Source organism: Brachyhypopomus gauderio, chromosome 9 (assembly GCF_052324685.1).
Source record: "Brachyhypopomus gauderio isolate BG-103 chromosome 9, BGAUD_0.2, whole genome shotgun sequence".
Classification (NCBI taxonomy): Eukaryota; Metazoa; Chordata; class Actinopteri; order Gymnotiformes; family Hypopomidae; genus Brachyhypopomus; species Brachyhypopomus gauderio.
This window is the reverse complement of record NC_135219.1, coordinates 10,420,138-10,448,102: the sequence shown is the minus strand read 5'-3', so window position 1 is coordinate 10,448,102 and position 27,965 is coordinate 10,420,138. Positions and strand designations below refer to the sequence as shown.

At 43.6% G+C, this 27,965-nt stretch overlaps 4 protein-coding genes across 13 annotated transcripts in view; 1 reads left to right on the top strand and 3 right to left on the bottom strand.

Moving 5' to 3' along the window:
- Nucleotides 1–11,120, bottom strand: part of tns3.2 (tensin 3, tandem duplicate 2) — a 57,112-nt gene extending 45,992 nt beyond the window's left edge. For 5 of the 7 annotated variants that reach the window (XM_077017012.1, XM_077017008.1, XM_077017009.1 and 2 more), the window contains exons 1-13: nucleotides 10,934–11,119; nucleotides 9,648–9,821; nucleotides 9,231–9,281; nucleotides 8,963–9,085; nucleotides 8,599–8,663; nucleotides 8,031–8,114; nucleotides 7,253–7,362; nucleotides 7,014–7,074; nucleotides 6,834–6,909; nucleotides 6,590–6,719; nucleotides 6,234–6,311; nucleotides 5,850–5,948; nucleotides 233–1,096 (exon numbers count right to left, since the gene is read on the bottom strand). In XM_077017012.1, coding sequence (XP_076873127.1) covers nucleotides 233–1,096; nucleotides 5,850–5,948; nucleotides 6,234–6,311; nucleotides 6,590–6,719; nucleotides 6,834–6,909; nucleotides 7,014–7,074; nucleotides 7,253–7,362; nucleotides 8,031–8,114; nucleotides 8,599–8,663; nucleotides 8,963–9,085; nucleotides 9,231–9,281; nucleotides 9,648–9,791 — 1,885 coding nt within the window. In that variant the 5' untranslated portion in view covers nucleotides 9,792–9,821; nucleotides 10,934–11,119. Of the gene's footprint in view, nucleotides 1–232; nucleotides 1,097–5,849; nucleotides 5,949–6,233; nucleotides 6,312–6,589; nucleotides 6,720–6,833; nucleotides 6,910–7,013; nucleotides 7,075–7,252; nucleotides 7,363–8,030; nucleotides 8,115–8,598; nucleotides 8,664–8,962; nucleotides 9,086–9,230; nucleotides 9,282–9,647; nucleotides 9,822–10,933 lie in introns of all 7 variants that reach the window. The other 2 variants (XM_077017007.1, XM_077017013.1) reach the window with 2 other exon arrangements.
- Nucleotides 11,121–12,143: 1,023 nt separating this feature from the next.
- Nucleotides 12,144–14,748, bottom strand: LOC143522970 (MARVEL domain-containing protein 3). Of its 2 annotated transcripts, XM_077017006.1 has the most exons (5): nucleotides 14,454–14,748; nucleotides 13,967–14,083; nucleotides 13,606–13,718; nucleotides 12,933–13,084; nucleotides 12,144–12,704 (listed from the first exon to the last, which is right to left on the bottom strand). In XM_077017006.1, exons 2-5 carry the CDS (start codon nucleotides 14,071–14,073, stop codon nucleotides 12,432–12,434), a joined length of 645 nt encoding a protein of 214 aa, XP_076873121.1. In that variant the 5' UTR covers nucleotides 14,074–14,083; nucleotides 14,454–14,748; the 3' UTR covers nucleotides 12,144–12,431. The 2 variants fall into 2 exon arrangements, with proteins under 2 accessions (XP_076873121.1, XP_076873119.1); XM_077017004.1 differs by having other exon boundaries at nucleotides 12,144–13,084; nucleotides 14,454–14,730.
- Nucleotides 14,670–20,893, top strand: mcm3l (MCM3 minichromosome maintenance deficient 3 (S. cerevisiae), like). Of its 3 annotated transcripts, none has more exons than XM_077017001.1 (18): nucleotides 14,670–15,307; nucleotides 15,602–15,689; nucleotides 15,882–15,953; nucleotides 16,169–16,377; nucleotides 16,516–16,646; nucleotides 16,769–17,007; nucleotides 17,086–17,194; nucleotides 17,267–17,420; nucleotides 17,554–17,685; nucleotides 17,851–18,059; nucleotides 18,717–18,891; nucleotides 19,113–19,239; nucleotides 19,315–19,465; nucleotides 19,590–19,730; nucleotides 19,884–19,981; nucleotides 20,089–20,180; nucleotides 20,342–20,402; nucleotides 20,598–20,893. In XM_077017001.1, the coding sequence occupies exons 1-18, from the start codon at nucleotides 15,241–15,243 to the stop codon at nucleotides 20,794–20,796; spliced, it is 2,454 nt and encodes an 817-aa protein (XP_076873116.1). In that variant the 5' UTR covers nucleotides 14,670–15,240; the 3' UTR covers nucleotides 20,797–20,893. The 3 variants fall into 3 exon arrangements, with proteins under 3 accessions (XP_076873116.1, XP_076873118.1, XP_076873117.1); XM_077017003.1 differs by having other exon boundaries at nucleotides 15,582–15,689; XM_077017002.1 differs by having other exon boundaries at nucleotides 14,671–15,307; nucleotides 15,882–15,994.
- Nucleotides 20,894–23,204: 2,311 nt separating this feature from the next.
- On the bottom strand, nucleotides 23,205–27,831 carry rnf125 (ring finger protein 125, E3 ubiquitin protein ligase). The gene is made up of 8 exons (XM_077017000.1): nucleotides 27,655–27,831; nucleotides 26,871–26,979; nucleotides 26,608–26,699; nucleotides 26,179–26,463; nucleotides 26,011–26,064; nucleotides 25,772–25,883; nucleotides 25,503–25,610; nucleotides 23,205–24,000 (listed from the first exon to the last, which is right to left on the bottom strand). The coding sequence occupies exons 1-8, from the start codon at nucleotides 27,741–27,743 to the stop codon at nucleotides 23,932–23,934; spliced, it is 918 nt and encodes a 305-aa protein (XP_076873115.1). The 5' UTR covers nucleotides 27,744–27,831; the 3' UTR covers nucleotides 23,205–23,931.
- Between the last annotated feature and the right edge of the window lie 134 nt (nucleotides 27,832–27,965).

Genomic DNA, 27,965 nt, shown 5'->3' with positions numbered 1-27,965 from the left:
ACACACAAAAGCCCGGGAATTCTGGGAAGTCTGAGACGTCTGAGAGCGGCAGGTGAAAGACGCATGACATTACCATGACATCACCATGACATCACCATGCTACAGAACATGAGTGCTGAAACAAACATGCGTGTGTCTCTGGGGAGGCAACGAGGCATTCAGACCAACTTCATTCCCTTCAACATCTACTACTTTCATTATTAGATTCCATATTTGCCACCGCCTTTCTTACCTGAATGATTAGAATTCGCTTGGCCAACTGAGTGTCCAATTCCATTGGTGTGCAGAGAGGCTGAAAGAGCCATTTGACTTCTTGCCCGTGTGGGTACTGGTTCAAATTCAGGATCCAGGTCTAGGATCAGTTGGTTCAGCTGCTCAATTGATTCGTCAATATCCTGGGTGAGGGAGGCAAACTCATCATCTTTCTCCACCTCCAACTTTGCATCTGGAGAGCAACCGGCCTGCAATGTGGAGTTACTCCTCCTACTTTCAAGCCCCGCCTCCACCCTGTGTTCTGGTCCATCTGATAGAGTGTGCCTACACGAATCAGTACAATCCAGCTGCTCTCGCCTCACCCACGTCTCCGTCTGAATCGCACTTGCCACTGGTGTGCATGTGAGCAGTGGTGTAGAGTTTACTCCATGGTTTACTCTGCTGGAAGACAGGTGATCTCCATCTCCTAAATCCACTGATTGGACGACGGAATGCAGATAGCTCCCTTCACCAGCCAGTGACGATAAAGCAGGAAGTCGATGGTCTGTTTCTGACACCGCAGCAGCTGAAGCTCCAGGCGTGAGGTCGTCTTCGTCGTCGAGAATATCAGTTTCCCGCTCTAGACTGGCAGTTTTGCCATTGAAGTGAAAAGCAGCATGTGGCCCCTGTGCCTCCCCATCACTGGCTGGATGTCCAGCGCCCATGAGCCTCGGTGGGGGCTGCTGAACCTCCATGCCGTGCCCAGTGAGGGCTCCCTGTGTGCGGGGATGCTCCGCGGGGCTGTGGCCGGCCTGGGGCTCCACGCCTGGTCCTCCGCTCCGCTGCAAGTTTCTCGAGAGGTCGTAGTCGCTGCCGACGGAGAGGACACGATCACTCAGCTGAGCTAGAAGAAAAACACGGAGGAAGATGAGAGTGCTGGAGTTACCGTGGCGATGCAGATGTGCTGGAGGAAAGACAGACCGAAGCCCGTGTGTGTTTGCTGATTGCCCTCACTGTGCTGTGTGTCAGAACTGAAGGACTAGACGCACAATGTCAACACAGACGCCGCCCACACACAGGGTTGTGCGGATGAGTCTTTGTGTGACCGTCACATGTCCTTGCAACACCAACACATCAGTCACGAGAACAGCAGCTGAACGCTGATCAGACACAATAATGTGTCATCACACACACACACACACACACACACACACACACACACACACACACACACACACACACACACACACACACACACACACACACACACCCTGCATTCACTTCTGAGAACATGTCTAGTCTTAAGCATGAAACCACCAGCAGAATCTTACATGCAGGCGGTACAGTCATACAGACACATGCAGGCGCTGGAGTTTGTTCTTCATCAGACATAGCACACAGCGCGGGGCGACGGCTCCTGACTGCGAGGAGAGCTGCCCGTTTTACAACCAGCTCCCAAACTGCATTCCAAGCCCAGCAGTTCATCGATCTCTTCCATATGTCAGGACTCACAACCCCAGTGCAGCATATGGCCAAGAACGTATTGAGAAATGCAACTTAAAACATCAATGAAAAGACCCACAAATAAGTGTTATCTTGCCTGATAATCCTGATTTATTTATGTATTTATTTAAGGACTTTGGGGAAAACTGACTGAGTGGACCGGGGGGGTTTAACAGTGGTGGGTTTAACAGCTTTTTTTAAAAATCATAATCATTTAATAATGCTTTGCTTCACTTCATGTGTTCTTCAGGAAAGGGAACCTGCAGATATGATACAATGACAAAACTCTAAAATGTCTCTGCGAAGGACAAACCTCAAACTAATGGCTTCCCTTAAAAAGGCTGTTTCCTGATAAGCTCTTCCAACCTTCACTTCAGTTCACTCGGACAACGTTTGGTGATCATAACACCTCATGAGAGGATTCCCCAAACTGGAGAAAAAGTAATGACTTCTGAACAGAGCATACTGGGCTATACTGGGCTAAACTGGGCTTTGCCACACACGAACACGTTTAAAGTCCCATCTAGGCCGACACCTCCTGTTTACTACTAGACAATTCACAACAACAACAACACCACCACCACACACAAACCTAGTGCATAACCACTAATCCCATGAGACGGACATTCAAATACCAGGAATGCATGATAAAACCCCACAGCTGGCTGGCGGGAGACAGATGCATGCACACACACGCACACACACACGCACACACACACACACAAACCTCTTCATATCATACATAATCTAATATATGCAAGTGCCCACACTTTTAACCACTTCCCAGTAGTCACACCCCACCAAAACATGTGATATGTGGATGTCTACATACTTCTCATTATATTGTCTTATTAATACATTTCGGTTTCAAAACAGAAGATAATGAAACTAAATACCTCACATCACATACCCACAGTTTATTAACTTACCCAAAGCTCAGTTCATCACTCTTACTGCACAACTCTGTAAACCACTATAAATCACTCTGGCTGAAATTGATGCTTCCCAGTAACTCTGTCAAAATGCCTCACCTCCCCACTGACAAAAACATACGAATTACCCAGTGAAAATCAGTCCCCTTTAACATGCTGTCAACTACATTGTGCATCAAACACAGTTAATGAGACATAAACGGTCATATAAAATCCTTCCCAACTCACAAACATCCGAGGCATAGTTGCACACACTTCCTTTGTTTTGTTTATTGCCCGAACTGCCCCAAACAAGCATCTCCTCTCCCAAATCCCAAATCATCGTTATGTAATAACAAAACAAAGCAACTTTGTCTGTGTTCCCTGACACAGTCTCCAGTACGTGGTTGAGCTGGGCAGAAAAGGCACCGGCTGGTTCACCCTCAGCGACAGAAAATGAGGAGAATTGAAAGAAAGGGAAAGCAGAATGACATATGGAGCAGCAGTCAAGTTGGAGTCTTTTGTGACTGACCGTGAGGAAAAGAAGAAAAAAAACAGAAAAGAGAGGGGAAGAACTTAAAAGTCGGTGCTAACCGTGAGATCCTGCCGGTGATCCCTCACTTGGTGTCCATTCCTTCGGACTCTCCCCTCTCTCACTCTCTCCCCTCTCTCACTCTCTCACTCTCTCCCCTCTCTCACTCTCTCAGGACAGCTTCACGAAGGCAGGCAGCTTGCATTCTTTACCATGAGGTGATAACAGCTCCCCTGGGTTGTCTTTCCTTTTCTCTCTCTTGTTCCCTTTCTTTCTCTCACTTTCCAGTTGCTTAAGTCTGCTGCAATATGCCTCCCTCCACTCTCTCTCTCTCTCTCGCTCACTCTATCCCCGTTTCACTCTCCCTCTCTCTCTCTCTTTTCACAGGTAACCCTGCGTGGTGCCTCTCCTGATGTACGTGAGGATCCTGGCTAAGGAAACATTATTCCTTTTGGAGCAGCCAGCAGTCCTCAGGACATGAGTTTTACCCATGCACACACACGCGCGCACGCACGCATGCACACACACACACACACACACACACACACGAGACCTTGAGCTATCCAAATATGGTGGGGGGAATGTAAACACGAAGGTGGAGCTACATGAGGGCGGAGAGAAAGGGGTGTAGAAAAGACAGAAAAAAATAGAAGCAAGGTAGTGACAGAGAAACAGCAGGATAGGCAGGAAAAAACAAAGACAAAAGGACAGATAGAGTGAGAAAAGAAAAGGCAGATAGAGGGATAAAAGGGACAGATAGAGGAAAAAGTGAGATTTGTCTGAAAGAAAAGTTTTAATGAAAACCTATGCAAATACATTTCTGCAAAATACAAATACAAAACTACACGCATATAACAAGCTCAGTATATGCGTGTGTGTGTACACGGTTCTATATATATTCTATATATGTTTGTGTATGTAGTATGGATTTGCCTCCCTTCAGTTAAAGCTATTCACATGTTCTTCACATAAGGCATGTGCAATTACACGCCAGTTCAAAACTGAATCACACAGCCAGATGTGCATCACCCCTAAATCACTGCTCTCACACTCTCACACACTCACTCTCTCTCTCTCTCTCTCTCTCCCTCTCTCTCCCTCTCTCTCCCTCTCTCTGATGTTTGGATTTGTTTTTCAAAGAGCGGCAGAGAAAAACACCCAGCTTTAAAATATCCGGTCTGGCATTTCCTCTGTCCAGACCCTAGAATGAGCCTGAACGCAACACTCTCTCATCCACATACAGACGCATGGAGCCTCTGGACTGCAGAAGGTCTTTGGCCCAATGGGGGACTGACCCTGCAACACTCCATGTGAGCTGATCAAAGCTTCTCATCACCACTCCACAGGTTCTGTTACTCCTTACGTGAGCTTTAGTGAGCTGTAGTACTCCAATTCCTCCAGAGAGAGTGTGAGCCAACAGCTACATCAGAGTCTCCAGACCTTCACCTATTCACATTTCCATCTAGAATAAATGTGTTTTCCCTTCAGTTCAGTGGAACAGTCTCATAAGGTCAGATTTGAGTTAAGGCAACAAAGTAGCGCCATCAAGGCCCCCACCTACGATGACCTCCATGAAGTGCCAGTGGACGAAGAAGTTGGCACACTGTGGTAAAAACAAGAAAGACCTCATTAATAGAAGCTGTGTGATGGATTTGAATGTTTTAAGCACTTTTGAGTGACTATTATGAGTACAATTGGCATGTCCTAAGCTGGGTTCCTTGAAGCTGGGACTTCGGTTCAACAGTCACTTCAATATGGGCGAAGTTTACAACGATCGCAAGGTTTCGACTGTGGGGGCAGTCACGGTGACGCCTTGGCTATATAAAAAATCTCTGCTAACTGCTGAGGTGGTCTTGGTATGGATTAGTCGGTTAGGTCAGGCCAAAGACAGGTTAAGTACATGTTAAGTCATCCCACTGGACCGAGTTAGTACTACTACTGTTGGATATTAGTAGGTGAAGTGTAAGGGTCATCCCAAGAAGCCTACTACCATAGTGCCATGTTTTCAACAGCAAGGGCAAGATCTCACATGAACATGTAAACTGCTAATGATTTCAGTGACTAATGTGAGCTAATGAAGATCAGACATACTGACTGGGTAAATGCCCAGTCAGTCTGTTTCCCTGGATGCAGGAACCTACAAAATCCCTGCTTGCATTTGCCAGACCCACACACACACGCAATCTTAATTTGGCCACAGGGCTATGAGACACAAAAGAGTCTCTGTTTATATCTTTGTTATGTGTCTTAATAATATGATCCTTTAAACCACAGCTTTGTGTTAAACATTCCAGTGATATAGCCCGCGGGGATCTCACAACTGCACTGCAATCTGATCCAAGGATTTTACAGGGTTATAGGCAGATCATTTATCTTAAAGCATGTGAATGAGATTACCTGTGGGTCTGTGTGTGAGCGTGTGTTTGTATGTTGTTTATGAAGAGAATGTGGTCTCTATCTTCTTCTACAGAAACATGTGTCTACAAAACAATGCCAGAAAACAATGTATACATCCGCAAAACACTGGAGACCATATTCACTTCTGAACAACAACATCTGGAGTCCAGTAATGGTGGGCATCACGCTCGGAGGTGCACAGGAACCAAAGGGACAACACACGCGTGTCTGTTTACAGCTAATACACTTATTTACTTCCAAAGACCCTAATGGGTGTTGGTCTAAAGAGAGTGACGCGTCTGTGGCTACGGCACCTCCTGTTGTTAGGATGTCATAAGAGTCCCAGTGGATTAGAGGATCCAGAGTGTCATAGTTGATGGCAACAGCAGAGTTGTTCTTCCAGCAAGCACCACCTTTAAATAGCAAAAAGCAACAGATTAATGCCCCAATCTTATGAAGTGAAACGCCTGACACAATCCGCACGTGTAGGATCTTCCTGATAGAAGCTGATGTGATGTAATTCCTGCATTAGCTAGCAGGGCTTGCTCTTCATCACTCTTCCTCACCCTCATTGTCTTTCTCTAAACTAGATCGCGCCTTTACTGGGCACGGAAGTCCCAGAGTAAACAAAAGTCCCGTGAACGACACTCTCTTTCATTGTCTTTCATTTCAGAACAGTACAAACCCCATGAACACACCTTGAGGGAAGGCAGGAACGCTTGCCATGGTTTCTGAGAACACTACCTCCACCGTGCTGTTCTCTGGAAATCTGGGATCTGGGGTAAAAGTGGAGGAGCGAAGGAGAAAGCCATCAGTCATTTTCACTTCTGTTACTAATGTGTTCTTGTTGCCTTGCCCACAATTCCTGATCTCTTCTGCCATCTTAAGGATCACTAATTTGATTTAATACCTCTAGCAAAGTTTTGTTAGAACACATAACCTTGGAGCCTGAATTGAATGCTATAGGCTTGCAGTGGGAATGGAGATAAAGACCAGGTCAATCTTTGGCTCTTTTGAGATGTAGAGTTTCAATGTTTCACTCCTTGGTGTGTACCTCTGTTTGCATAATCGAGGTCCTTTTTATAGAAGATGGAAGGGTGTCCATGGAGAGTGCCTGTGTGAAACTGCATGCGAAACACAAGCTCTCTGCTCCTCTTTTCTGCGTTCATATAATAGCATACAATCTGCAAAAGAGAAAAATGAACAACTCTACAAATTAAAATGGAGATATGGAGCACATTCAGAATTGGACTACGTCTACGTCTATGTCAGCAGCCAATCAGAGCTAGCGGTCTCACCATGATGTCACCTTTGAGAAGTTGCGGAGGCTCCAGGGCAAAATAAACTCTGTGTGTCTTGCCTACAGAGATCTGACTGAAAGATACACACACATATGAGCAGGCACACTTAATGACAGTGTCATATCACCACAGATCACCATGTGGAGTGGAAGATGGAGACGATGAATGAAGTCTTACTGGACTCCTGTTGTGCACACTGACCGCATCCCTTGGTACACCCGAATAAAGAGTCCACACACTAAAAAGGACAAATGCAATGACAACCATTAAACAAAAGAAGACACATTTAATATATCCCAGAATAGTCTGAGGTGGACATGGAGTGTTAGTATGTATGACTGTGTGTGTGTGTGTGTGTGTGTGTGTGTGTGTGTGTGTGTGTGTGTGTGTGTGTGTGTGTGTGTGTGAGTTCTTGCCTGTGGGATGGAGGTTTGGGATGTGGTGTAGAGAGATGCAATGGAAAAGGAGAGGAGAGGAGTTTATCTTTAGCTGACGTGTCAGGAGTCTGCCAAACATCTGCACATACCTGAACCACACACAGCATTGTCAATCTCCCCACCCACACCACAATGAATCAGACACTTACGACATCAACACAAAGATTTGCAAAATCCTCAAATGAAATATTTGATGCTTCTTAAGAAAAACAAAGAATTAGTTTTAGTTTTATGTATATGGCCTCAGAAAATCCTTATATGGATTAAAAAAACACAAAGAAAAAAACAAGGGAAGATATGGAGATTGAGAGAGAGAAAGAGAGAGAGAGCTGGAAAAGGAGCAAAGCAAACATTGAGGTAAGAAAGCAGTTATCAGATGTTTTACACACTCCATGAAATACACACAGCACCAGTGAATAGAGTGAACAGTGAATAGAGTGAACAGTGAATAGAGTGAACAGTGCTCCAATCAGAGGGCTGAGGAAAGCACAAGAAAGAAGAAGAGAGGAACAGCAGCGAAGAGGATTTAGCACCTTTCAGAGAAAAGGGAAGTAGAGAGTAGAGTCCCGATCGGACATCAGATCACGCGTCAGGGATCACACACTCCCACTCACAACCCTTCGCTCTTCTGACTGACTAACCGGCACCAAACTAGAAGCCTGACTTTCAGAAAGAAGGGCCTTTCTAGTTCATATTACGCCAGAGCACTGCACAACTGCTGAAATGCCAGAATGTGTGCTAAGAGGGGAAAGTTTGCCTTTTCTGAGATGGGGTCATGAGTGAAGACATCTTATCAATGTAGAACCTCTTCATGGTGTAGCAGTCTAGTGCTTGTTCTTCACTGAGAGAGAGAGAGAGAGAGAGAGAGAGAGAGAGAGAGAGAGAGAGAGAGAGAGAGAGAGTTATTGATCATTCAGGAATCTGGCACTGTGCAGAATGGCATGGTTCAGGTCTCTTGGCAACACAATCCCTCCCACAAGCAAAACAAAACTTCAGCTCAAAGTTCATCCAGTGCCCTGCCAGCTCTGACTTATGCCTAACAACCAATCATTTCTCTTTCATCTTCATTCATGACATGACCAATAACTCAACCCAGTGATTGCGATACACATTAACACATACGTATCGGTGAAATCAACACATGGGTCAAACTACTGGCAGTGCAAGCGCTTTTCTTTTAAAGGAGGAAAACAGGCTCAAATTGCTTACCCGCTCAGAGACTTGAACTATGTGGTCAATGTCATGCTGCTTAAAAATTCTGCAATTGAGAAGAAAAAAAATCCCATGCACATACTAGCATGCTTCTGTTGTGGAGTAAGTTTTACCTGTTAGAGACACTAGGTAGTTGGGTGTAGGATGAAATGACCACCCCTATCCGGTCCTCACTACCCTATTAGACAGAGAGACATCAACTCATCATGTCACCCATACATATCAGGCACGTGATGGGTAGAGTGTGTGTAGAGGAGTAGGGTGGACCCATGAAGTCACTTACACCCTCATGTGATCACATCAGGAGAAGAAAACTGAAATGCAGAATGCTGACCAAAGCCTGACCAGAACACTGGAGGAACATATAAATGCTAATATGAAGGGAGAGGGATGGAGCGATAAATGAGGGGTGAGTGCCAGCTGGGTGGAGGAGGAGAGGGTGGAGGAAGAGGAGGGTCCAAGGGGCAGAGGGTTTACCCTGCAGTGAAGCATCATCACGTGCTCGGTGGAGGCATCCAGCCAGGTCTCCACACTTTTGCACATGGAGCACAGCAGGTGAAGGTCTGGGGCATGGAGCTCGGGCCAGCCGACATCCAGGACCTGAGAGGGAACATCCACCCACCAGAGATGCTCCTTACACAATGCCACACTCCACACTGGGACAAACAGCGTTTGGGTTTGGGTTTAAGGTTCATCTTGACCGAGTTCTGAACTATAATGAACATGAACTAGCAAGGGGCTTTACCCTGGTGCTTATCCGCCTGAGCTCTTCACTGGGCTCGGAGATGTTGACGACCTGCCAGTAGGAAGGGCATGACGACACAGGGGAGATTTGTAAGCATAGGCCACTTTAACATTATTCATTAATAATTAATGTGATTATTTAAATATTCAAATTGCTCTAAAATTATTCAAAATCTTCAGTTTTACTCTAATTGGTAAATGTAGATTTGGTATCCTCCTTACAAAAGTGAAGAATATGCTAAACGTGTCAGATCTGAGCATATAATGTCCAGGTAGATTTAGATAATCTAATAGTTAAATGTTAGATGACCAATATGTTACGATTTTGCAATAGTGCTGTGATTGCCACACTCATGTACCTACCCACGTGTCTAGGACAACACGTGTGCAAGTGTATGAATCAGTTTTTTCCCTTTACCAAGTAATTGTCAGCATGTTTGGACTGCAACATCTGAATGATGTTCTGCAGATGTTGCAGGTAGATCTGCTCTGGACAGGTTGCGTGGAAGGACACAGTGATGATCCTCTCTGTGACGTAGCTCAGATCAAATTCTGCAGTCATGTTTGCAATGCTCTTGTCACATAAGTGGATCTGTACATAAGCAGAAATGATGGGCAGGCATGGTGAGATCAATCGGGATGATGGACCGGGAGGAGAGCGTGGAAAGAACCTCATATAAACCATATAACACCAGTGTTACAAAAAAATGCCACGCTACATCTGGATGGGGTAGTATTTTTACAACCAATCACAGATGTTTAAACGCAGGTAAACTCAAGCTTGCTCTGAAACCCATCAGGTTTCCCTCATTTATTCTGGACTGCACTGGCTGGAGCCAGGTGTTCGGACCAAAACTCCTATCTGGGAATTTTGTTGTGTGAAACTGAACTATGCAACTGTGCCAAAGCACAAGAGTTAACACTGGGCTAAACCAAACACCGCTGAAACATCAGCTATGCGTTGACCATGTAAACACAAGACAACAGAGCATAGGTCACATACCGCCACAACTGATAAGCTGCTACAAGGTGGAGGATTTAGTCAGAATTACTGTGTTGAACTGCTCTTCCAGTTTAGTTCTGGCTTCATCCTCACCCTTCACTTCATCCTTTACATAGTCCGCTACTAGGTGCCCCCTTTCTCAAGAACATATTAATCTTAAAAGTGTTCTTTACGTTCAAATCCACACGTCTCTGAAATGTTTGCACATGTCTCTATCTTTGATGTAGCAGAGAACATCGCACACAGCCATAAGACCTGTGGCATGAAACACAGTGATACACATTCAGTATGCCAACCCTGTTTTGACTGACCGTACAGAACTGTTCTACTCAAGAGGAATATAGACATGTCACCTCTGTCACTGGACCACTCCACAGTTCAATGGCCTCAACACTTCTCCACATTTCCTTTCTAACCAGAAGATTTTAAAAACTCAGTCTGCATTTAAAATGTGTGTCATGTGTCACTGAAGTCGTTCAAAACACGTTTTGTGCTGAGCTAGCATTCTACTAATAATCACAAGCTTTAAAACCATATTGATTTCTATTTGCTGCATTTAATTTGTTGGGAGTTGCTATTTAAATCAATCAAATTCACACATAAAGCCATTTATCATCCAAAGCTTTTGGTAAACTTGGCAACTTTATCAAGAGGGCAGGTTTCAGCAGTACAACTCAGAATCAGTGTAATTATTACTTTACCTGGATTCTAAGCGGACAGGCTGCGTGGTTCTGTGAGAATCTGTTTCTGTTTAGTCCTCTGCCGTACTGCTGTGAAATGAAATGAGCAAGAAAAGCAAGAAAGTGGAAGAGGAATACGAGAAAGGGAACGTTCTGGGCACAGCACCACGCGGCTCACATGCCCTTTGGCCGACGTGCCGTACGGGTGTGTGTCCTTCTGCTGTCAGCTCCTGATCTCGGGAAGCATGACTAAAGGAGCCCACAACACACACACCACACCTCCTCCAGATCAGATGCAAGTTTCTCCAAGTCACACTCTCATTAACCGTAGTCAATGCAAGATAACATCACAACTGAGAAAACCTCATTAAGCACCGACCAAGTGTGTACAGGGAATAATGAATCACAGACAAGTACTAGTACCTTAATGATTAAGCATAAAGAAAAAAAAATCACCTTGGGAGCACAGCTTGAGCATGTCTCTATACCTTAAGGTACTACCTAACCCTTGGTCCTATAGAAGTGCACACAGGAGTTTTCAAAAGTAGATGAGTGTGTATTGTAACCACTTTGGATTTTTAAAGCACTCTGCAATAAATGGCAGTGTTCCAGTGAATAAATCTGCATCTTCTTGGCACAAAGTGCACCTGGGTGATAAAGTTAAAGATTACCTCCGCACATCCCCACACGAGAAGCTCCGCCAGGCACAAAGACGTGTGTGCAGACAACAACATGTTCAAAACTCTCACAGGTTTTATTAAGATTTAAAAACATTCTGTATCTGTACATTAGGACACAAAAACAAGATCATTGTTTAAAAATATGATATTTTTGTGTAATTTGATATTAGTGTAATGAGCTGGTTTTCATTGGACTGTAATATTTTCTGGCACATCACCTGCATGGCACATGTGAACTGTTAGAGAAATGCTTCATTATCATTATTGTTACATTGCTCAAAAAGTATTTGAAGGCTATATTTGTATATTTAAGTAATATTTTTACCTAAAAAAAAGTCAATTTTATGGAAGCAACTGAACCAATACCAAGCAGGCTGGGGTGATTAAAACACCAGTTTGACTGAATGTATGCATGTGCTGCCCCCTACATGTCAAAAACAATAAGACAACATAAACCAAGCAGAGGTCTTTTGTGGAGCTACTGAAAATATATAAACATCACCATGAAATCCTCTTTAATCTGCCGCTCACATTAAACAAACACCTTTCAGTGTCTTTTTGCTGTAGCTCTGCTACTTGATTATATAACTGCTGTTCCGAAGCGCTGAAGTCAGATCCAGTTCTTCGGTAACTTCTACACAACTAATCAACATGTTGACAATATGCAAAAGGTGTGCACTAAAGATGACATAAGTGAAAAGTGCTTGGTGAGTGCTTCACATGCTTGTTATAAAAATGTAAACCTATAAACCTATAAAAGTATAAAACTGAAGCGTCTTAGACAGCATTCATCCAGTCTAATTGTCTTTTGGCCTTCAGGATTCAGAGGCTCAGATATCTCATATATACATGTCAGAACGGTCGGGTGGATTCCTGGTCTGACTGTGCTTGGCAGGCAATTCTGCATCGCCGCGGGAACGCTCCTGTTCATAGCGAATGACATTGCGGAGGGTTATGCCAGTAAAGACGGCCCCCAGGACGTACAACAAAGTGGTTATGATCGCAAACAGCGCGACAGCAGCATCGGCACCGCTAACGCTGCAGTTCATCCAGGTGTATCCGTTGCGAGCGTAGAGGCGTTCACGCTTTGCACACGTATCCGTCGAGTTCACCTGAATCACAAAGTGCAGATATAAACCCACTGCAATTACGTAAACCACGGCTCCTATCGCCTGGAAGGCAAACTGGCCAATCAGAAGCTTCCGTGGGAGGGCATAGGCAGGCTTGTTGTTGGAGAGCACAAATAAGAGTGAGACTACACCAAAAACGAGGCTGAACACCACGCCCCCGTAGACTCCCGGTGCCCTCATTTGTCCAAATTGCATGTCGAGCTCACGCACTTGCTGAAGTTCCACCCCCTCAAACGGGATCACAGTGTCAACAAAGCTGCCGCCAAAATTCGCTGCCGACATTCCCGACAACGTCACCTGAGCTGCCACCACACAGAAGAGCACCAACAAATTGGTCAAGACTGCACAGATCAGCACAATACCTGAAACACACAAACACAAACACACATTCACCAACAGATCAGTATACACAGGATGCAAAGGAGCACATTAACCAGATAAAAGAGAAAACTGGTGACTGTGTGCAAATCCATATCTGCAGTGAGCTGTACAATTTCAACAAGCTCATTTAAACAAAGATTTCCTATGCTTAATTAATAAATCCAAGAGCGTACTTTGATCATGCTTGTGACAATTGAGAATTTGGAGTAAATCATTTTAAATATGTGGGTATTATTTGGAGAGAAGCATTTCTGACTCTTTGTAGTAAACAAGAGCATTGGAAGTGTCCAACCAGTCAGACCAGCTCAAGTGAAAGAAAAAACAGTGCGTAATGGGGTGGAGCTTCATTTCCGCAGAAACCCAGGTCCCTGCAGCACACTAAAATATATTTTGTTTCATTTTTTGTCTAGGACCAATAAGTGTGCAAGGCAATAATGAATATGATGAATAAAATGACCCCCCCAAAAAAGTCAGAAATGTTTGCTATCTTGTAAATACGCACCCCTCCTGGAGCAGATGTAGGTCCATTTGGACTCCCGTACTTCTGAAGGAACACTTCTCATATTTCTGGAATGTGATGATGAATTTCTGGAGTAGTGACGCTGGTTTGATGATCTGGTAAAAATTAATTGCATAATTAAGGTGCATCAACAATAAAAAAAGAGTTTGTAAAAATACAAACTTTAACAATGTTACAGGTCATTTAAATTTCGTTTGTATAATCATTTAAACATAGTTTAAAGTGTCTCGGTATCAGCAGGGTTGATCCTGAGAAAGAACAGGGGCATTTATTTACAATGATTTTCATTCGGAATTAATGGATGCATTGTGGATTCTCTTTGAATGTTGTTTCGTACACACACCTGTGGTTTGACGGTGGTGTTGACCGGTGGTCCCGTGTGTGGTTCTGGTGTCCCGTGTGTCCAGTCCTGTCCCTCTGGCCTCGGTGGCGTCTGGGCGGGTCACTCATTCTTCACCGCCTAACAGTAAACAACAACAAGCCTCCATTTTACACCGCCCAGCGTTTCACCGGTCGGCCTACAAACGCGAACTTTGAGCTCGTACTTAATAAAGAACGACAGGATGACGGATAGATAAAATTGGGGTGTATTTGTATTTGTGAGATACACATTCTGGATTGAAACATCTGCATTTATTATCTTGTGTACGTCTGTTTCGCACAAACAAGAGCTTCAACTTATTGAACATTTTAACTACTTCACAGGTGCGCTTACGCGCCCACGGCTTAAAACTTCGTCCACTTAGTTATGACAAAAAACGCATTACCATCTCTTCACACGGTGTATCGCAGTATATTTCACGGCGTAATAGTCGGTAACGACAACTTACGAGCTTTAAGGACGTTCACATTTGTTTCTTTTTGCCGGTATAAACGGTTTCGAGGCAGGTGGAAATCTGGCTTCGCGTCCTTCGATGAAGTTTCGAAGTGACTACCTCGTCGTTTCGATCACGTGACTGACTTGAAAGCGCGCAGGTAGTCGGTAACGCACGCGCAGGGATATGCCTGCAGGTGCGCTAACGAGAGCGCGCGCGGTCTGACTCCTGAACGGTCGTAAGCGGCGGAAGGAGAGCCCCGGTCCTCTGCTGATGGCTTTGTGCGATTAGAGCCTCTAAGAGAAAGAATGGTTCTTTCTGTGGAGGGGTTGGAACGTAGTAAAGGAGAAAACGTCCATGTTTAACGTTTAAGACGAGGGCACCTACAACACAGTCTGTCTATATCACTGACTTTTATATACAGTCAATGGTCTATATACGTGGAACTACAACACCGACGGCTGCCGCTCACATTTTCAAATAATATCATGCCGCCAGTAAACAAGCACATAGTTGTGATTATATGACATTATTTATTCAGGACGCATTTACCAAAACATTTGTTCTCTTTGAAAAGTTTTCCTCGTCAGGAAGGGCAGTTGTTTATCATAATCGAGTTGTTTATCATAATCTATGAAATATTTACAAGACAGTTGGGCTCTAGACGCACGGAAATACCTTATGGAAATTGACCAATTAACATTAGTGACTGCCAGACCTGCACCCTCTTGTGACTTGAAGTGGTGCCTCTCTGGCTAATGCGGGACTGTCAAAGCAAGTACTAAATACTTGCAATATTTTTATGAAAGTGTGTCGACTTGGCGGTGTTTCACACCAAGGGGGTCTTACGTTTGCACTGCAGTCTGGAGGTGAGAAGAAAGAAAGTTCCTTGCATGTATAATCTCTTGTTATTTTGAAGTTTGATAAATCTGGGTAAAATTACATGCTGTGCTTTACTCTTGTATTTGCTTTTTATATTGTCATATTATCTATACTTAAAAAAACAAAGTAAAATGTTTTCTAATAGTTTTTTTTATGGCTGTTCAGTCCAATCATAAAAATGTATGTGTTACGGCTGATTGTCTCTCTGGATTGAACAAACTTGAACTAGTCATGATGTGAGTACATTTGAAGCTGTTGTAGTTTAATAACCCTCTCCTAAGTTGCTGTGTTGGGAGTATGGATGGTGGTTTTGAGGACCTTGAGCTTCGAGAAGCACAGAGAGAATTCCTGGATTTTCTGGATGATGATGTGAGCTCCAAATATCTTCACCCCTCCTCTCTCGTTTTAAGACTCTACCTTTAATCTTCATTAGACCAGTTCAGATTTCTTTTTAAAATGTATTTATCATCTACATCTTTTGTGTGGTGAATAAGAAAAGGGTGCTGTTCAAACATCTCCCATTAAACCATGTCTGACTGAGTGTTAACTGTGTTTTGCCAGCAAGACCAGGGTGTGTACCATGAGAAGGTCCGAAACATGGTGTCAGAGGGCCAGTCTCGCCTCATCGTCAACGTAAACGACCTGCGGCGGAAAAACGAAAAAAGAGCCAGAGAGTTGGTGACCCTGTCTGAGTGATTGTGAACGTAGACCAGTCAGTGAGATTTAACCTGCTGTGTGTGAAGTGAATGGGAGTGTTTTAAGAGTCTGATCTCTTCAAGCCTTTTGTATTTATATGACTGATATTCTAGCTTGGACTTATTGTACATGTTCCTATTGGTTTATGACAGACTCCTAAAGAATGCTTTCAGTGAGCTGGTGGCATTTGAGCGAGCTCTGAAAGACATGGTGGCTTCCATCGACGCGACCTATGGCAAACAGTTTGACGAGTTCCATGTTGGGTTTGAGGGCAGCTTTGGGAATAAGCACGTGTCTCCTCGTACCCTCAGTGCTCGGTTTCTGGGAAATCTTGTTTGTGTTGAGGGCATTGTGACCAAGTGTAAGTGATTTCTGCCTTTTGTTTTTGCATCTTAAGCAGAAGTTACTGTCTGATTTGGAGTAAAGACTCTAAATCTCGTACATTTAAATAAAAGCATCTTAATAGAAGTGCAGTTTTACCTGCGTGTTGACCTTTCAGGTTCACTGGTCAGGCCAAAGATTATGCGCAGTGTTCACTACTGTCCAGCAACCAAAAAAACCCTGGAGAGGAGATACACCGATCTCACGTCTCTGGATGCTTTTCCTTCCAGTGCCATCTACCCTACCAAGGTTTGTGCTTTTGCATTTGACGTAGGTGGTGGACTGGGCCGTCTTCTGAATTGTAAAGCATCGTGTATGCTTTATAGTTCTTATCCTTATCCGTTTATTGGGCTAAGACTGTTTGTGTGTAGGATGAGGAGAACAATCCATTGGAGACGGAGTTTGGGCTGTGCTGCTACAAAGACCACCAGACTCTGACCATCCAGGAAATGCCAGAGAAGGCCCCTGCCGGTCAGCTCCCCCGCTCTGTCGACATCATCGCTAGTGATGACCTTGTAGACAAGGTCAAGCCAGGAGACCGCATACAGTTGATTGGTGTGTACCGCTGTTTACCTGCCAAACAAGGGGGCTTCACCTCAGGAACCTTCAGGTATGTGGTTACCCTATTGCTTCTGCTGATGCCGATGTGTTCTGTTGCTATTGTGTGCCACGCTGTGTTTTTGTGCAGAACCATCCTGCTAGCCAATAATGTGAAGCTAATGAGTAAAGAAATTATTCCTACGTTTTCTGGAGATGATGTGGCCAAGATCAAGAAGTTCTGCAAAACCCATTCTAAAGTAAGTGGGAGATGGTGGGAAAGATCTTTAACTCATTTGTTTCAGAGCTTCATGCAGACCTGTGTGTTTCAGGACGTGTTTGAACACCTGAGCCGATCCCTAGCTCCTAGTATCCATGGCCATGAGTACATAAAGAAGGCCATACTCTGTCTGCTGCTTGGAGGAAATGAGACCAACCTGGAGAATGGCACTCGCATTAGAGGAGATATCAACATTCTTCTCATAGGTTAGCCATCCATCTGGAGTCCCTCTGATCCTAAACCACGCAGACATGTTGCTTCTGAATAATCCTTGATTGTTTAAGAGATTTGAGGGTTTAGAGTTGCACAGCTGACTGCTGCTGCCATCTCATTTTATAGGTGATCCATCGGTAGCAAAATCCCAGTTGTTGAGGTACGTTTTGTTCACCGCCCCGAGGGCCATCCCTACCACTGGACGGGGGTCGTCTGGGGTCGGCCTTACCGCTGCCGTTACTACCGATCAGGAAACGGGTGATTAACATGCAGTGCATACAGTTTCCTGCCATTCTAATGATAAAAGCAACAGCCGTCCATGCATAGCTGTGTTCTACGTGTTCGGAGTTGTTCTGGAAGCTAGTCGTGTGTCGTGTCTCTTGTGCATTCACGTCCGTCTGCCTTGGTCCATGTTGCTCCTAGGAGAGCGCCGGCTGGAGGCGGGGGCCATGGTCCTCGCTGACCGAGGGGTGGTGTGCATCGATGAGTTCGACAAGATGTCCGACATGGATCGCACGGCCATCCACGAGGTGATGGAGCAGGGAAGAGTGACGATCGCGAAAGCTGGTCTCCAGGCCAGACTAAACGCTCGCTGCAGTGTGCTGGCTGCTGCTAACCCAGTGTACGGAAGGGTAAGACCTGTCCCCTGCAGGGCAAACTGACCACAGCCTCTGGCAAGCTATGATAAGTTTAGGTTTAAGTTTTTGATGACTTGATGTGCTCCAACAGGAAAATGGAGAACTCATCTGCTTGTACATGGTAGTGTGTAAAAAGGTTTTGCAGTTTAAACTACATGGCACATCTGTAGTCTGGCACCATGTAGGAGAAATAATGGAGAAAAGTTCAGTGGTATTAATACATTATTTTAAGCCTTCCCTTACTATTATGAATGAGCTGACTGGCTGGCTTGATTTTTGTACATTTCAGTTGCTCTGGGATCCACAGTACTTGCTTGATTCATTGACTCACTAAGTGCTCTTTTGAATCATTGACTCTGATCCTGTTGCGATTAGTTACGCCGGAGTGATTAGTCACATGGGTTGTGCGATGGTTTAGGTACCTGAGGTGCAAAATGTTCCACATGAACTAACCTTTTGTGTGTGTCTGTGTTCTGCCGTACATTGAAGGTTAATGTATGTACTCGGTCACTTTTTGTACCCTACTGTGCGGAGTTTGGCAAAAATGGTCATTATTTTCAAACCCCCTTTTTGAATGCTTTTTAAAATCCCCCTCCATTGCTTTGCACTAGATGGATGTTCCCAGTTGACTTCACTCTTCTCCCCCACCAGTACGACCAGTATAAGACCCCTATGGAGAACATCGGGCTGCAAGACTCCTTACTGTCCCGGTTTGATCTGCTCTTCATCGTCCTGGACCAGATGGATGCAGACAGTGACCGGGAGATTTCAGAGCATGTTTTGCGCATGCACAGATACCGACCCCCAGGGGAGCAGGAAGGAGCAGGTGAGACTGCCCTCTAGTGACGGGAGTAGAATATCGCAGCTAAACATTTTCAGTTCTTTTGTCAGATAATCTCATTCCTATTTCACTATTTCCCATTCCAAATTCAACTGAATTTAGATTTTTTTCATGTTCTGTACATGAAATTCTGTACAGCACTGCTCATAATTGGGCCCATTAACGGGTCCTTTTTCTCTCCGTCTTCTGTGAATGTGTCCCAACAGCAATGCCTCTGGGAAGCACGGTTGATGTGTTTGCCACGGAAGACCCGAACTCCCGTGAGACAGCGGACCATGAGCTGCAGATCTACGAGAAGAAGGACAACATCCTGCATGGACACAAGAAGAAAAGGTAGACTTGGATCACTACGCTGTGTGTGTGTGTGCGTGTGTGCATGCTTTTAATTGAATCATTCCCTTGCTCTAGAGAGAAGGTTCTTACAAAAGAGTTCATCAGGAAATACATCCATGTAGCTAAGATGGTGAAGCCAGTTCTGACCCAAGAGGCTTCCGACTACATAGCAGAGGAGTACTCCAAACTCCGAAGTCATGACCAGGTCAACAGCGACTCGGCAAGGGTCTGTGTCCAGGATCTAGTCTTCTAACTACTTGCCTATCTGATATATTTGTGCTCCAGATGTTTTGTTGAACCCCATTTTGGTGAACTACGATGTCATGTTCTTGATGTGGCATGGCTTCCAGACCATGCCCGTGACGGCCAGGGCCCTGGAGACCATGATCAGGCTGGCCACTGCCCACGCCAAGGCACGCATGAGCAAAAGCACCGAACTGGGAGACGCAGCGGCCGCCCTGGAACTCATGCAGTTCGCCTACTTCAAAAAGGTCGCCATGGAAATCGGCTTAACACCAGACTGATAGACTGAGGCACTCTGGGAGACTGACTAAGATTTAAATGTAGCAGGTGTCAATACGTGTGTGTTTGTGTGTGTGTGTGTGTGTGTGTGTGTGTGTGTGTTGTGCCTGATTTTTAAAAAGGTTCTGGAAAAGGACAAGAAGCGGAAGCTTCCTGAGGATGGTGTAGAGGACATGGAGGATACCCAGAACCAGGAGACCCAGAGCCAGAGAACCGTGCGGTCTGAAACTGCAGTTGAATACAGCATGATGGAGGTTCCACGTGGAAAGTAAATATTAGTGACTTGAATCTGAGGAGACGTGCTGACCTATTTGGTGTCATCTGTAGGAAACGTTCTCGTGTTTCTAAAGAACACGAGGACACGGCGATGGAGGTGGACGGCTCTGAGGATCCGTATGACTTCACAGAAGATGAGAACAGTAAGTCCAGTGCTGTACTAGGACGGCTGTAGTACTGTCGACGTCTACGTGCCCTCCAGTTCGGTATTACTTATTTTTATTATTATTTTTTTTTTTTTTGCTTTGTCATCTTTCGTGTTTTCTAAAACTGATCACAATTGATTTCTCTCAACTCTGTTCAGCTCAGCCAAGTCAGAAGACCAGATCAGGGTCTCGGAGGAAGGTGGAGATCAACCAGGACAGGTGCAGCCTTAAACTGATCTCCACTGTCCCTCCACCACACTCAATCTCTCTCTCTCTCCTCCCCCCCCCCCCCTCTCTCTCTCTCTCTCTCTCTCTCTCCTTCCTCCCCCTCTCCTCCCTCTGTCTCCATTTTCAGTGTTATTTACTATATAAATGTTGTATCTAAAGACCTCGCCTCTCTGCACCCCTTTTAAGACTGAAGGTGTTTAAGGTGGCCCTGCTGAAGGTGTTTAAGGTCACCCGGTCTCAGTCGGTGGCGATTCCTGACCTGCTTACCCACATTAACAAGGGTCAGCTTGAGGAGTTTGACCAGCAGGAAGTGAACCAGCTACTGGAGCTGATGCAAAATGACAACCAGGTCATGGTGTCCGAGGATGTGGTCTTCCTCATCTGATTATACATGATGAGTGGAGCACTAGGCATTGCTTGTGTGTGTTGGTCATTGTGTGTCCTGTTCTGTCGTTGTCACTAATAAACTGTTTGAGCATATACACTTTTTTGTTTTGTGTTTTTATTTGTTTTGTTTTTTTTTTACATGAATGATCTTTTGAAATTGTCAAATGTTGAGAAGAAAGTTTGTCATTTAGAGTGCAAGATCTTGCAACTGATTCTGTGAATACAGATTATATATAGCCCAACCAGCGCATATTCCCAATGTTGAGAAAACTTTCTGATTTCTTTGAAGCTTATGGAAAGTCAATTTTGAGATTCACTCGGTGCATGGGTGCAAATATTGGATAAGGCTGCCATCTAGTGGCAAGATAATGAAGCACATGCTGGAAAGCAGAAGCAATTCCAGACATAAAAAAACATGAAATGATGATTTCAACATGAAATCTTTTGGACTGGTATTTTCAGACCATTCATACCCTAACAACTCTTGGTATAATGTGACATTTCTATGTGTTTTACACTAGTGCTTGATATAATCTTAATTGGCTGGTGTTTGGATGAGTCTGTACCAAGACACCTCTGGGAAATGGAGCAGATGTGTGCCACGCAGGATCCAAAAGTCACCCAAGCAGCATTGATCAAAGCCAATAAAGTCTGGCCCAGTGTTTACAGCCTGTGTGTCTGTGACTGTTAAAGTACAAGAGTCTAGCCAAGAGGGGCAGCTACAACTTCGAGGTGTTGGTGAAATGAATGTGAGCCTATTTGATTCTGCTATAGAGTTAATAATATAGAGTCAGGCCATAGTGTGAATTTCACATAACAGTAACTTGTCACATGATGAAGCTTCCAGGAGCTTCTAAGGCCAGCTATACTGAAAAGGATGCATGACCCATAATACTTATGGTGTACCTATAAACCACAAAAATTGTAACTGATGCAAAAACCATTATTGTTATTATTTTGATGTGATTCGCTTTCTTTGCGTTACTTGGACTGGAACAGACCTATAGATGGTCATCAGCACCCCCAGTGTTGTGGAGGTAGAACTGCAGTATATATATATTATATATATATATATATATTATATATATATATAATATATTAGTATAATAGTCGACTCTGAGTAAGTCTGCTCTCCATGGTTCTCTGTGACTGTGCTAAAATACATAAATAAACCTGCATCTATGTGATATATATATGGAGAGAGAGAGAGAGAGTGTGTGTGTTTTCAGAAGATAAATCCCGTTTTTAGATATTTAAATCATACATTCAGTGGGGTTCTGAAGTTCAAAGAGATTCAAAGATTCAGGATGTTCAAGAGGTTTTAAAAGTTCTGTAATTAAGAATTTTTATTGCAGTGATTTTTCAGTGATATCCTAATCTCATTTGGTCTCATTGGCCTTTATGGTGTGAAGTATCAAAAAATATCTAACTATCATAAAGACCAAAGTGCTGGTGCAATGGCTTTATAAACAAATAAAGAAAACATATCAGATACAGCCACTTCTTTGCTTGGCTACAGTCAGAGCAGAGAGATTAGTTATCAGGGAAGGACCACAGGCTAAAGGATATAGTTTAAGGGCTAAGAAGGCAATATAACTTCTGTCTGAAAGTACATTAACATTTTCTTTGCTTGCCATTTCCTTTCTTTCAGTTTAATCTTTAAGTTCTTACCTGTCTTCAAGGTCGTATGGCATTGTGGTTGGCAAGTAATGCTCATACCTATTCTGGTCATTACGTGATCTCTCATTGATGTTACAACATCAACATTTTTTTTTGCATGCACACAGACTGTTGTCCTGTTCGCGAGAATAATCTGTGGTCATATTTTTTTGTCTCCTCCCAATGTTATCTCTATGTTTTTCCTTGCCTGTGAAGGTGGCGCGTCTGCGTTTACGCTGCGTTACGCTGCCGCCGCTCTGGTTTTCCGGTGCTTTAACACTGGGCCCTGGGCAAGAAAGCATTTCATCTTGTACTTGTACAATCTGAACAGCAAAGGTAAAAACCAGGTAGAAGCCAGCTTCTCTTAAAAACCACTACATACTAACTACTAATAATGAATGAATTTAGACTCACCAAACACAGGCTCTCTGCACTTAACACGTAAAGAAGGAGATGTGAACCGTAGAAGCCATAGTTTGAGTTCTCATTCCCTATTGGTTGGAATGTTTATCTGCTTTTGTGATCTCTAATATACAATCACTGCACTTTTGAGTTCATGTAAAAATATGATTAGGAAGAAAATGGGCCAGGCTGACTGTGATAAGGAGGTTGGATTGATGCAACGTGTGATATTGCTTAACGATACTGTTAATGCTGTCAGTGTAGTCATGACTTCCAGCATGGATTAGACTAATACTGTTGAGGAATACATTTACAGATGCATTCACTTTTGAAACACTTTTATTGCACTTTTTTTTTACAGAATAAAACATCTGAGCAGTGTATCATAGTGTATTCTCAAAAGCCTACCTACAATTATTAGAAAATGTGCAAATGTATCTGATATAATGACCCAGAAATGACAATAAATGCAGGTGTGATAGAAAAGGTGTGAAAGAAAAGGTTACTTGACAAAACCCCCACAAAATACAGGGTTATACAAAAACCTCACTAAAATTGTGATTTCAGTGATAGTATTACTGATTTCTGATTCTAGTAAATATTTAATTACTGAAAAATCTGAAAAACTGTTATTGTATTGTTTTGTTTAACTTTTCATTAACCCATCATTATCCACCTTTGCAACTTTATTGTACACATTCTTAAAGCGCTAGAACAAGAGCTCACTCCGTAAAAAAGAGACTCGGAAACTTTGCAGCATAAATAAACTTCATTTGTTTGAAAATAAAGCTTCAATTGTTTGTCATTTTATGTAATATAGATACATATACTAATCCAAAAAAATATTGGAGCAATGGCTTATGGGTGGGCTTAAGCCAACATAACTAACCCATCATCTGCAATGCAATTATGTGTGACAACCCAGCCAGTCTAGTCACAACGCCATCTTCTGGACGACCCGCAAATAAAACTAAAGCAAAAAGAAAGAGCACAAAACATCTCCGAGACAGCATTGGCCGTAACGTGGACTGTGTGTGAAGCATCAGGAGTCATGCGGAGTTCTACAGTCACACTATGTGGATGGTGCCAGTGACATCAGTATTGCGGCCTGCATGTTAATGTCATCACTCTGCTGGATGTTCTGTCAAACAGAAAAAGAACAGACACTTAATATACTGTGTGTGTGTGTGTGTGTGTGTGTGTGTGTGTGTGTGTGTGTGTGTTTCATATATATTTTCTGTATAGGCCTACACTACCACTCATGTTTGGGGTCACATTTGGAAACACGAGTGAGATTAGAAAATATAGCAAATATAGCAGACATTGTCAAAGTAAGAAATATTGATTCTAATGCAAACAATGACTGGAAAAAATAATAATTTTTATAGCAGCTGCAGCCTGGCATACCCTAGGCATTCCAGCTGTCTATTTGTGGAGGTAATCTCATCTGATTTCAGCCCATGCTTCCTGGAGCATCTCCCACATCATGGGGCGTTGCAGTCGATGCAGTCCTCCTCCGTACCATACGGTCCCGCTGCTTCCACATCAGCTCAACAGGGTTCAGATCCGGAGACTGTGCAGGCCTCTCCATTACAGTCATCTGCTGACTCCTTATGTTTTAAATATTGCTGACACATTTTGTAGGTATGTTTGAGGTCATTATCCTGTTGCAGGATGAAATTGGCCCCAATCAAGCCTTGTCCACAGGGCATTGCAAAATCCTGTAGTAGATTTCCTCCATCAAGATCCCATCCCCTCTATATGAATCTCCTACTTTACCACCTCCAAAGGTTCCCCAGACCATCACACTGCCTCCACCGCGCGTGACAGATGGCATCACGCATCTGTCTTTCATCTTTTCATTGATCCTGCACCTCACAAATGTCCTGTTTGATCCAAAGACCTGAAGCTTGGACTTATCAGTCCACAACACCTTCTTCCAATCTTCCAGTGTCCAATGTCTTTTCTCTTTGGACCATTGCAGTCTTTTCTTCATCTGGTAGGGTGAGGTGTGGCTTGTCTTGTCAAGTCTGCCATGAAGTCCAACATTCTGAAGTCACCTCTTGTGGCTGATACTCGTGTTTGACGGGCTGCATTTAGTGTGCATGTCAGTTAAAAGACTGAGAGGCATCTTTATCCCAAACTGCACACTCTAAGATATTTATCGGGGATCCCCCACCTTTACCTGTCCTTGTTAGAGACAGTGTGAGCTTCAGTGTAGCTAACAGCATGGTAATATTTCCACTTTGTTAGCACAACAATGGACCAACGGGTCTCTAAAGAAAGTTCTTTCCTTCCGGCCACTTTGAGCCTGTAAGAGATTCAACAGCAGCTGGTGCTGTAGTAACTAATCAACCCTAGAATATCATGCTCCATTTATTTTTCCCTTATCAGTATATAAAATGGGCCTCTATACAAAAACAGGCCTTAATGTGAAAATGTTCATTCTTTAAAAATCATCTAGTGCATTTAAGTCAGTTGTGTAATGGACAACCCTGCTTGTGGGTTGCAAGAAAGCGTGTTTTTCTTTGGAAGAAAAAGGCAAATTTGCAAGTGATCCCAAAGTTTTGAGCGGCAGTGTATGGACTTTTGAGCAGTAGTGTATGAATGCATGTTTGTGGAGTATGAGCAGTCACAGCTTACAGTTACATCCGCAATGTAGTAGCAGTGGCGCAGATTGAGATGGCCAACGAAGTTTCTGCTGTAGTAGTGCTGGTCACCGTGAGGCAATGACACACACACAGGACACACCTAGGGGGCGCCAGAGAGCACGTATAGACTATTGGACTTCAGTCACTTTATACATACATCAAAATTACAATCAAAATATTCATTAGACTCTGTAAGCCCTGTACGCACTGCAGATTATGGCAAGATAGATCAATACAGTGTGTGATATAGCTGTTACTGACCACAGGTGTGGGGTCAGTGAGATGGTTGGCATTGCAGTGATCCCGCAGGTCCAGGTCATCCAGTCCACCCTGCTGACAGTACGGACACTGAAACGTTCTCACTAAAGTGGAGCTGGACACAAACACAGACAGGATGCATTTAGAAATATAAGACAAAATAAAAGACAAATGTAGATGTATTTGTAATTTGTGTGTGTGTGTGTGTGTACATATGCAATATTATACATAAGAGTTTTTACCCTGAAAGTTGTCTTTGTGCACTTTCCATGAGAACAATTTCACGTGCCCAGCCCCTGTGGGGGTAACATACTGTATCTTACTGTTTCATAAGAACACACTTCTGCTCTAGACAGAACTATCTTTCTTGTCTGACTGGTTGCCACAGGCATTACAAACAGTGAACTTACATTTCCTCATCTGACGCAAGAGGTGCAAAGGAGGTGTGGTTCATTGCCAAAGACAAGGGCCTTTGGGCTGGGAGGACTGGGGTGGCAGGGGGCAGGGCTGTTCTGCTAGGCATCACCACATTCCTGTGGAGCCGAGGTCTGGGGGTTGGCCTCTGGGCTCCAGCAGGAGCACCGAGACGGACTGCAGGCTCAGGTGACGGAGACCGCTGACTGGGTGGACCCCCGTTTAAGGCCGAGGATGATGCAGATTGATGGGTCTGGACATCTTGGAGCAGGCGAAGAAGTCTGTGGTTGGATGCAAAATACACAAATATATAAACAAAGAAAAGACAAAAAATAGTGTGTACTCCAAAAAAACAAACACACAGTTTCATTTCTAGAGCATTAGAATTTGAACACGCTTCTGTGGATCCAATTCTGCTGACTCACTGCTGTATATTGGAGGAAACATGTCGTGTAGTCCTGAAATCGGTATCAATACCAATCAGCCTCGGTACCTGGAACCTTGGTACTCTGGCAGTCTGAAGGAAAAACCAGAGCATATTTTAATGCATGCACAAAACACATTCATTGATAAATTATAAATGAATATAAACAATTTCTATTGAACCTCAATTGAATTCCAATAGAAACATTCCCAGCTTTTCTGATCTATAACGCCGGTCTGAAGTTTTTAATGGTATTACTCTCACCCCAATTAGACCAGTGGAACCACTGTCTCCTGTAGATGCTATTGGATTCCGACAGTAAGGGCAGTGAAGTCTTATTCTAGTTGACTCTGTTAGACAAGACTGACAAAACCTAGAGAGGGAGAGAGAGAGAGAGAGAGAGAGAGAGAGAGAGAGAGAGAGAGAGAGAGAGAGAGAGAGAGAGAGACCAAAATAAACATATAGATATACAAACACAGAATATGACGCCCTTTCAAAATTATTTCAACCTCTACAGAGCATTTGCTGGATTATTTTAAAATACTACTATTAATACTGTGTATAATAATTTCAGTTGTGTTTCACTTTGATGACTGAACTGACTAGTCATCATGGAATTTCCCTGACTTTCAGACTTCCCAGAACAGTGGTGAGTATTTATGAGAAGAGATATCCAAAGTTCTCCACATACAGAAAGTTTCTTCTAGTTAGAATATTTTGTATTCTTCCTACTAAATAGTAACATATAAAAGCACGGTTTAGTCAAAAGACAAATTTATAAAAAGAAAAACGAAAAGCAAATTAATAATACAAATGTTTTCTGATGTAACGTGGCATAGGAAACACACCTTTACAGATTCCACAACAGTGAAACATTTAAATAATTGCATAAATACTTTCTTAAGAAGACCAAAAACTTTATTATTAAATCTGCCTTGTCAGCTGCAGAGCTATTACTCACGACGACGCAACCACAGAGCCAGGACGTCATGCCAGCATGTCAAAACGATCTGAAGTGGATTGAAGTTGAAATGATCTTTTTACTCACACTTTCTTACAGCACTGCGTTGTCTCTGATGGGCCCTTGATAGTGTCTTTACACACCGGACATTCGTTCTCCGTCATAGAGCCGTCCATCGTTTCCACTGCCTAAACAAATGTAACGAAAGCAAAACAAGGTACTTCTATTTGTGTCCCAGCACACACCCAGACATGCCAGGCTGCTTTTCGTTCCAATTCTTTTTTTTGCTGTAATGCTCCAACCACTTCCTTACTCTTATCAACCTGTAAGAAGCCTAGAAGTTTTTTATAATAATGTATGACACTTATGAGCTGAACTGTATTTTCCTTATGTGAATC

Coding starts and splice junctions, on each gene's coding strand:
- mcm3l (XM_077017001.1), top strand. CDS start 15,241: ATGAAAGTGTGTCGACTTGGCGGTGTTTCACACCAAGGGGGTCTTACG. Junction 15,690..15,881: donor TGGATTTTCTGGATGATGAT/GTGAGCTCCAAA, acceptor GTGTTTTGCCAG/CAAGACCAGGGTGTGTACCA. Junction 17,421..17,553: donor TATCAACATTCTTCTCATAG/GTTAGCCATCCA, acceptor CTCATTTTATAG/GTGATCCATCGGTAGCAAAA.
- rnf125 (XM_077017000.1), bottom strand. CDS start 27,743: ATGGACGGCTCTATGACGGAGAACGAATGTCCGGTGTGTAAAGACACT. Junction 25,884..26,010: donor GCACAAAGACAACTTTCAGG/GTAAAAACTCTT, acceptor GTTTGTGTCCAG/CTCCACTTTAGTGAGAACGT. Junction 24,001..25,502: donor ACTACATTGCGGATGTAACT/GTAAGCTGTGAC, acceptor TCTGTTTGACAG/AACATCCAGCAGAGTGATGA.
- LOC143522970 (XM_077017004.1), bottom strand. CDS start 14,073: ATGAGTGACCCGCCCAGACGCCACCGAGGCCAGAGGGACAGGACTGGA. Junction 13,719..13,966: donor ACACCACCGTCAAACCACAG/GTGTGTGTACGA, acceptor AATTTTTACCAG/ATCATCAAACCAGCGTCACT. Junction 13,085..13,605: donor CTACATCTGCTCCAGGAGGG/GTGCGTATTTAC, acceptor TGTGTGTTTCAG/GTATTGTGCTGATCTGTGCA.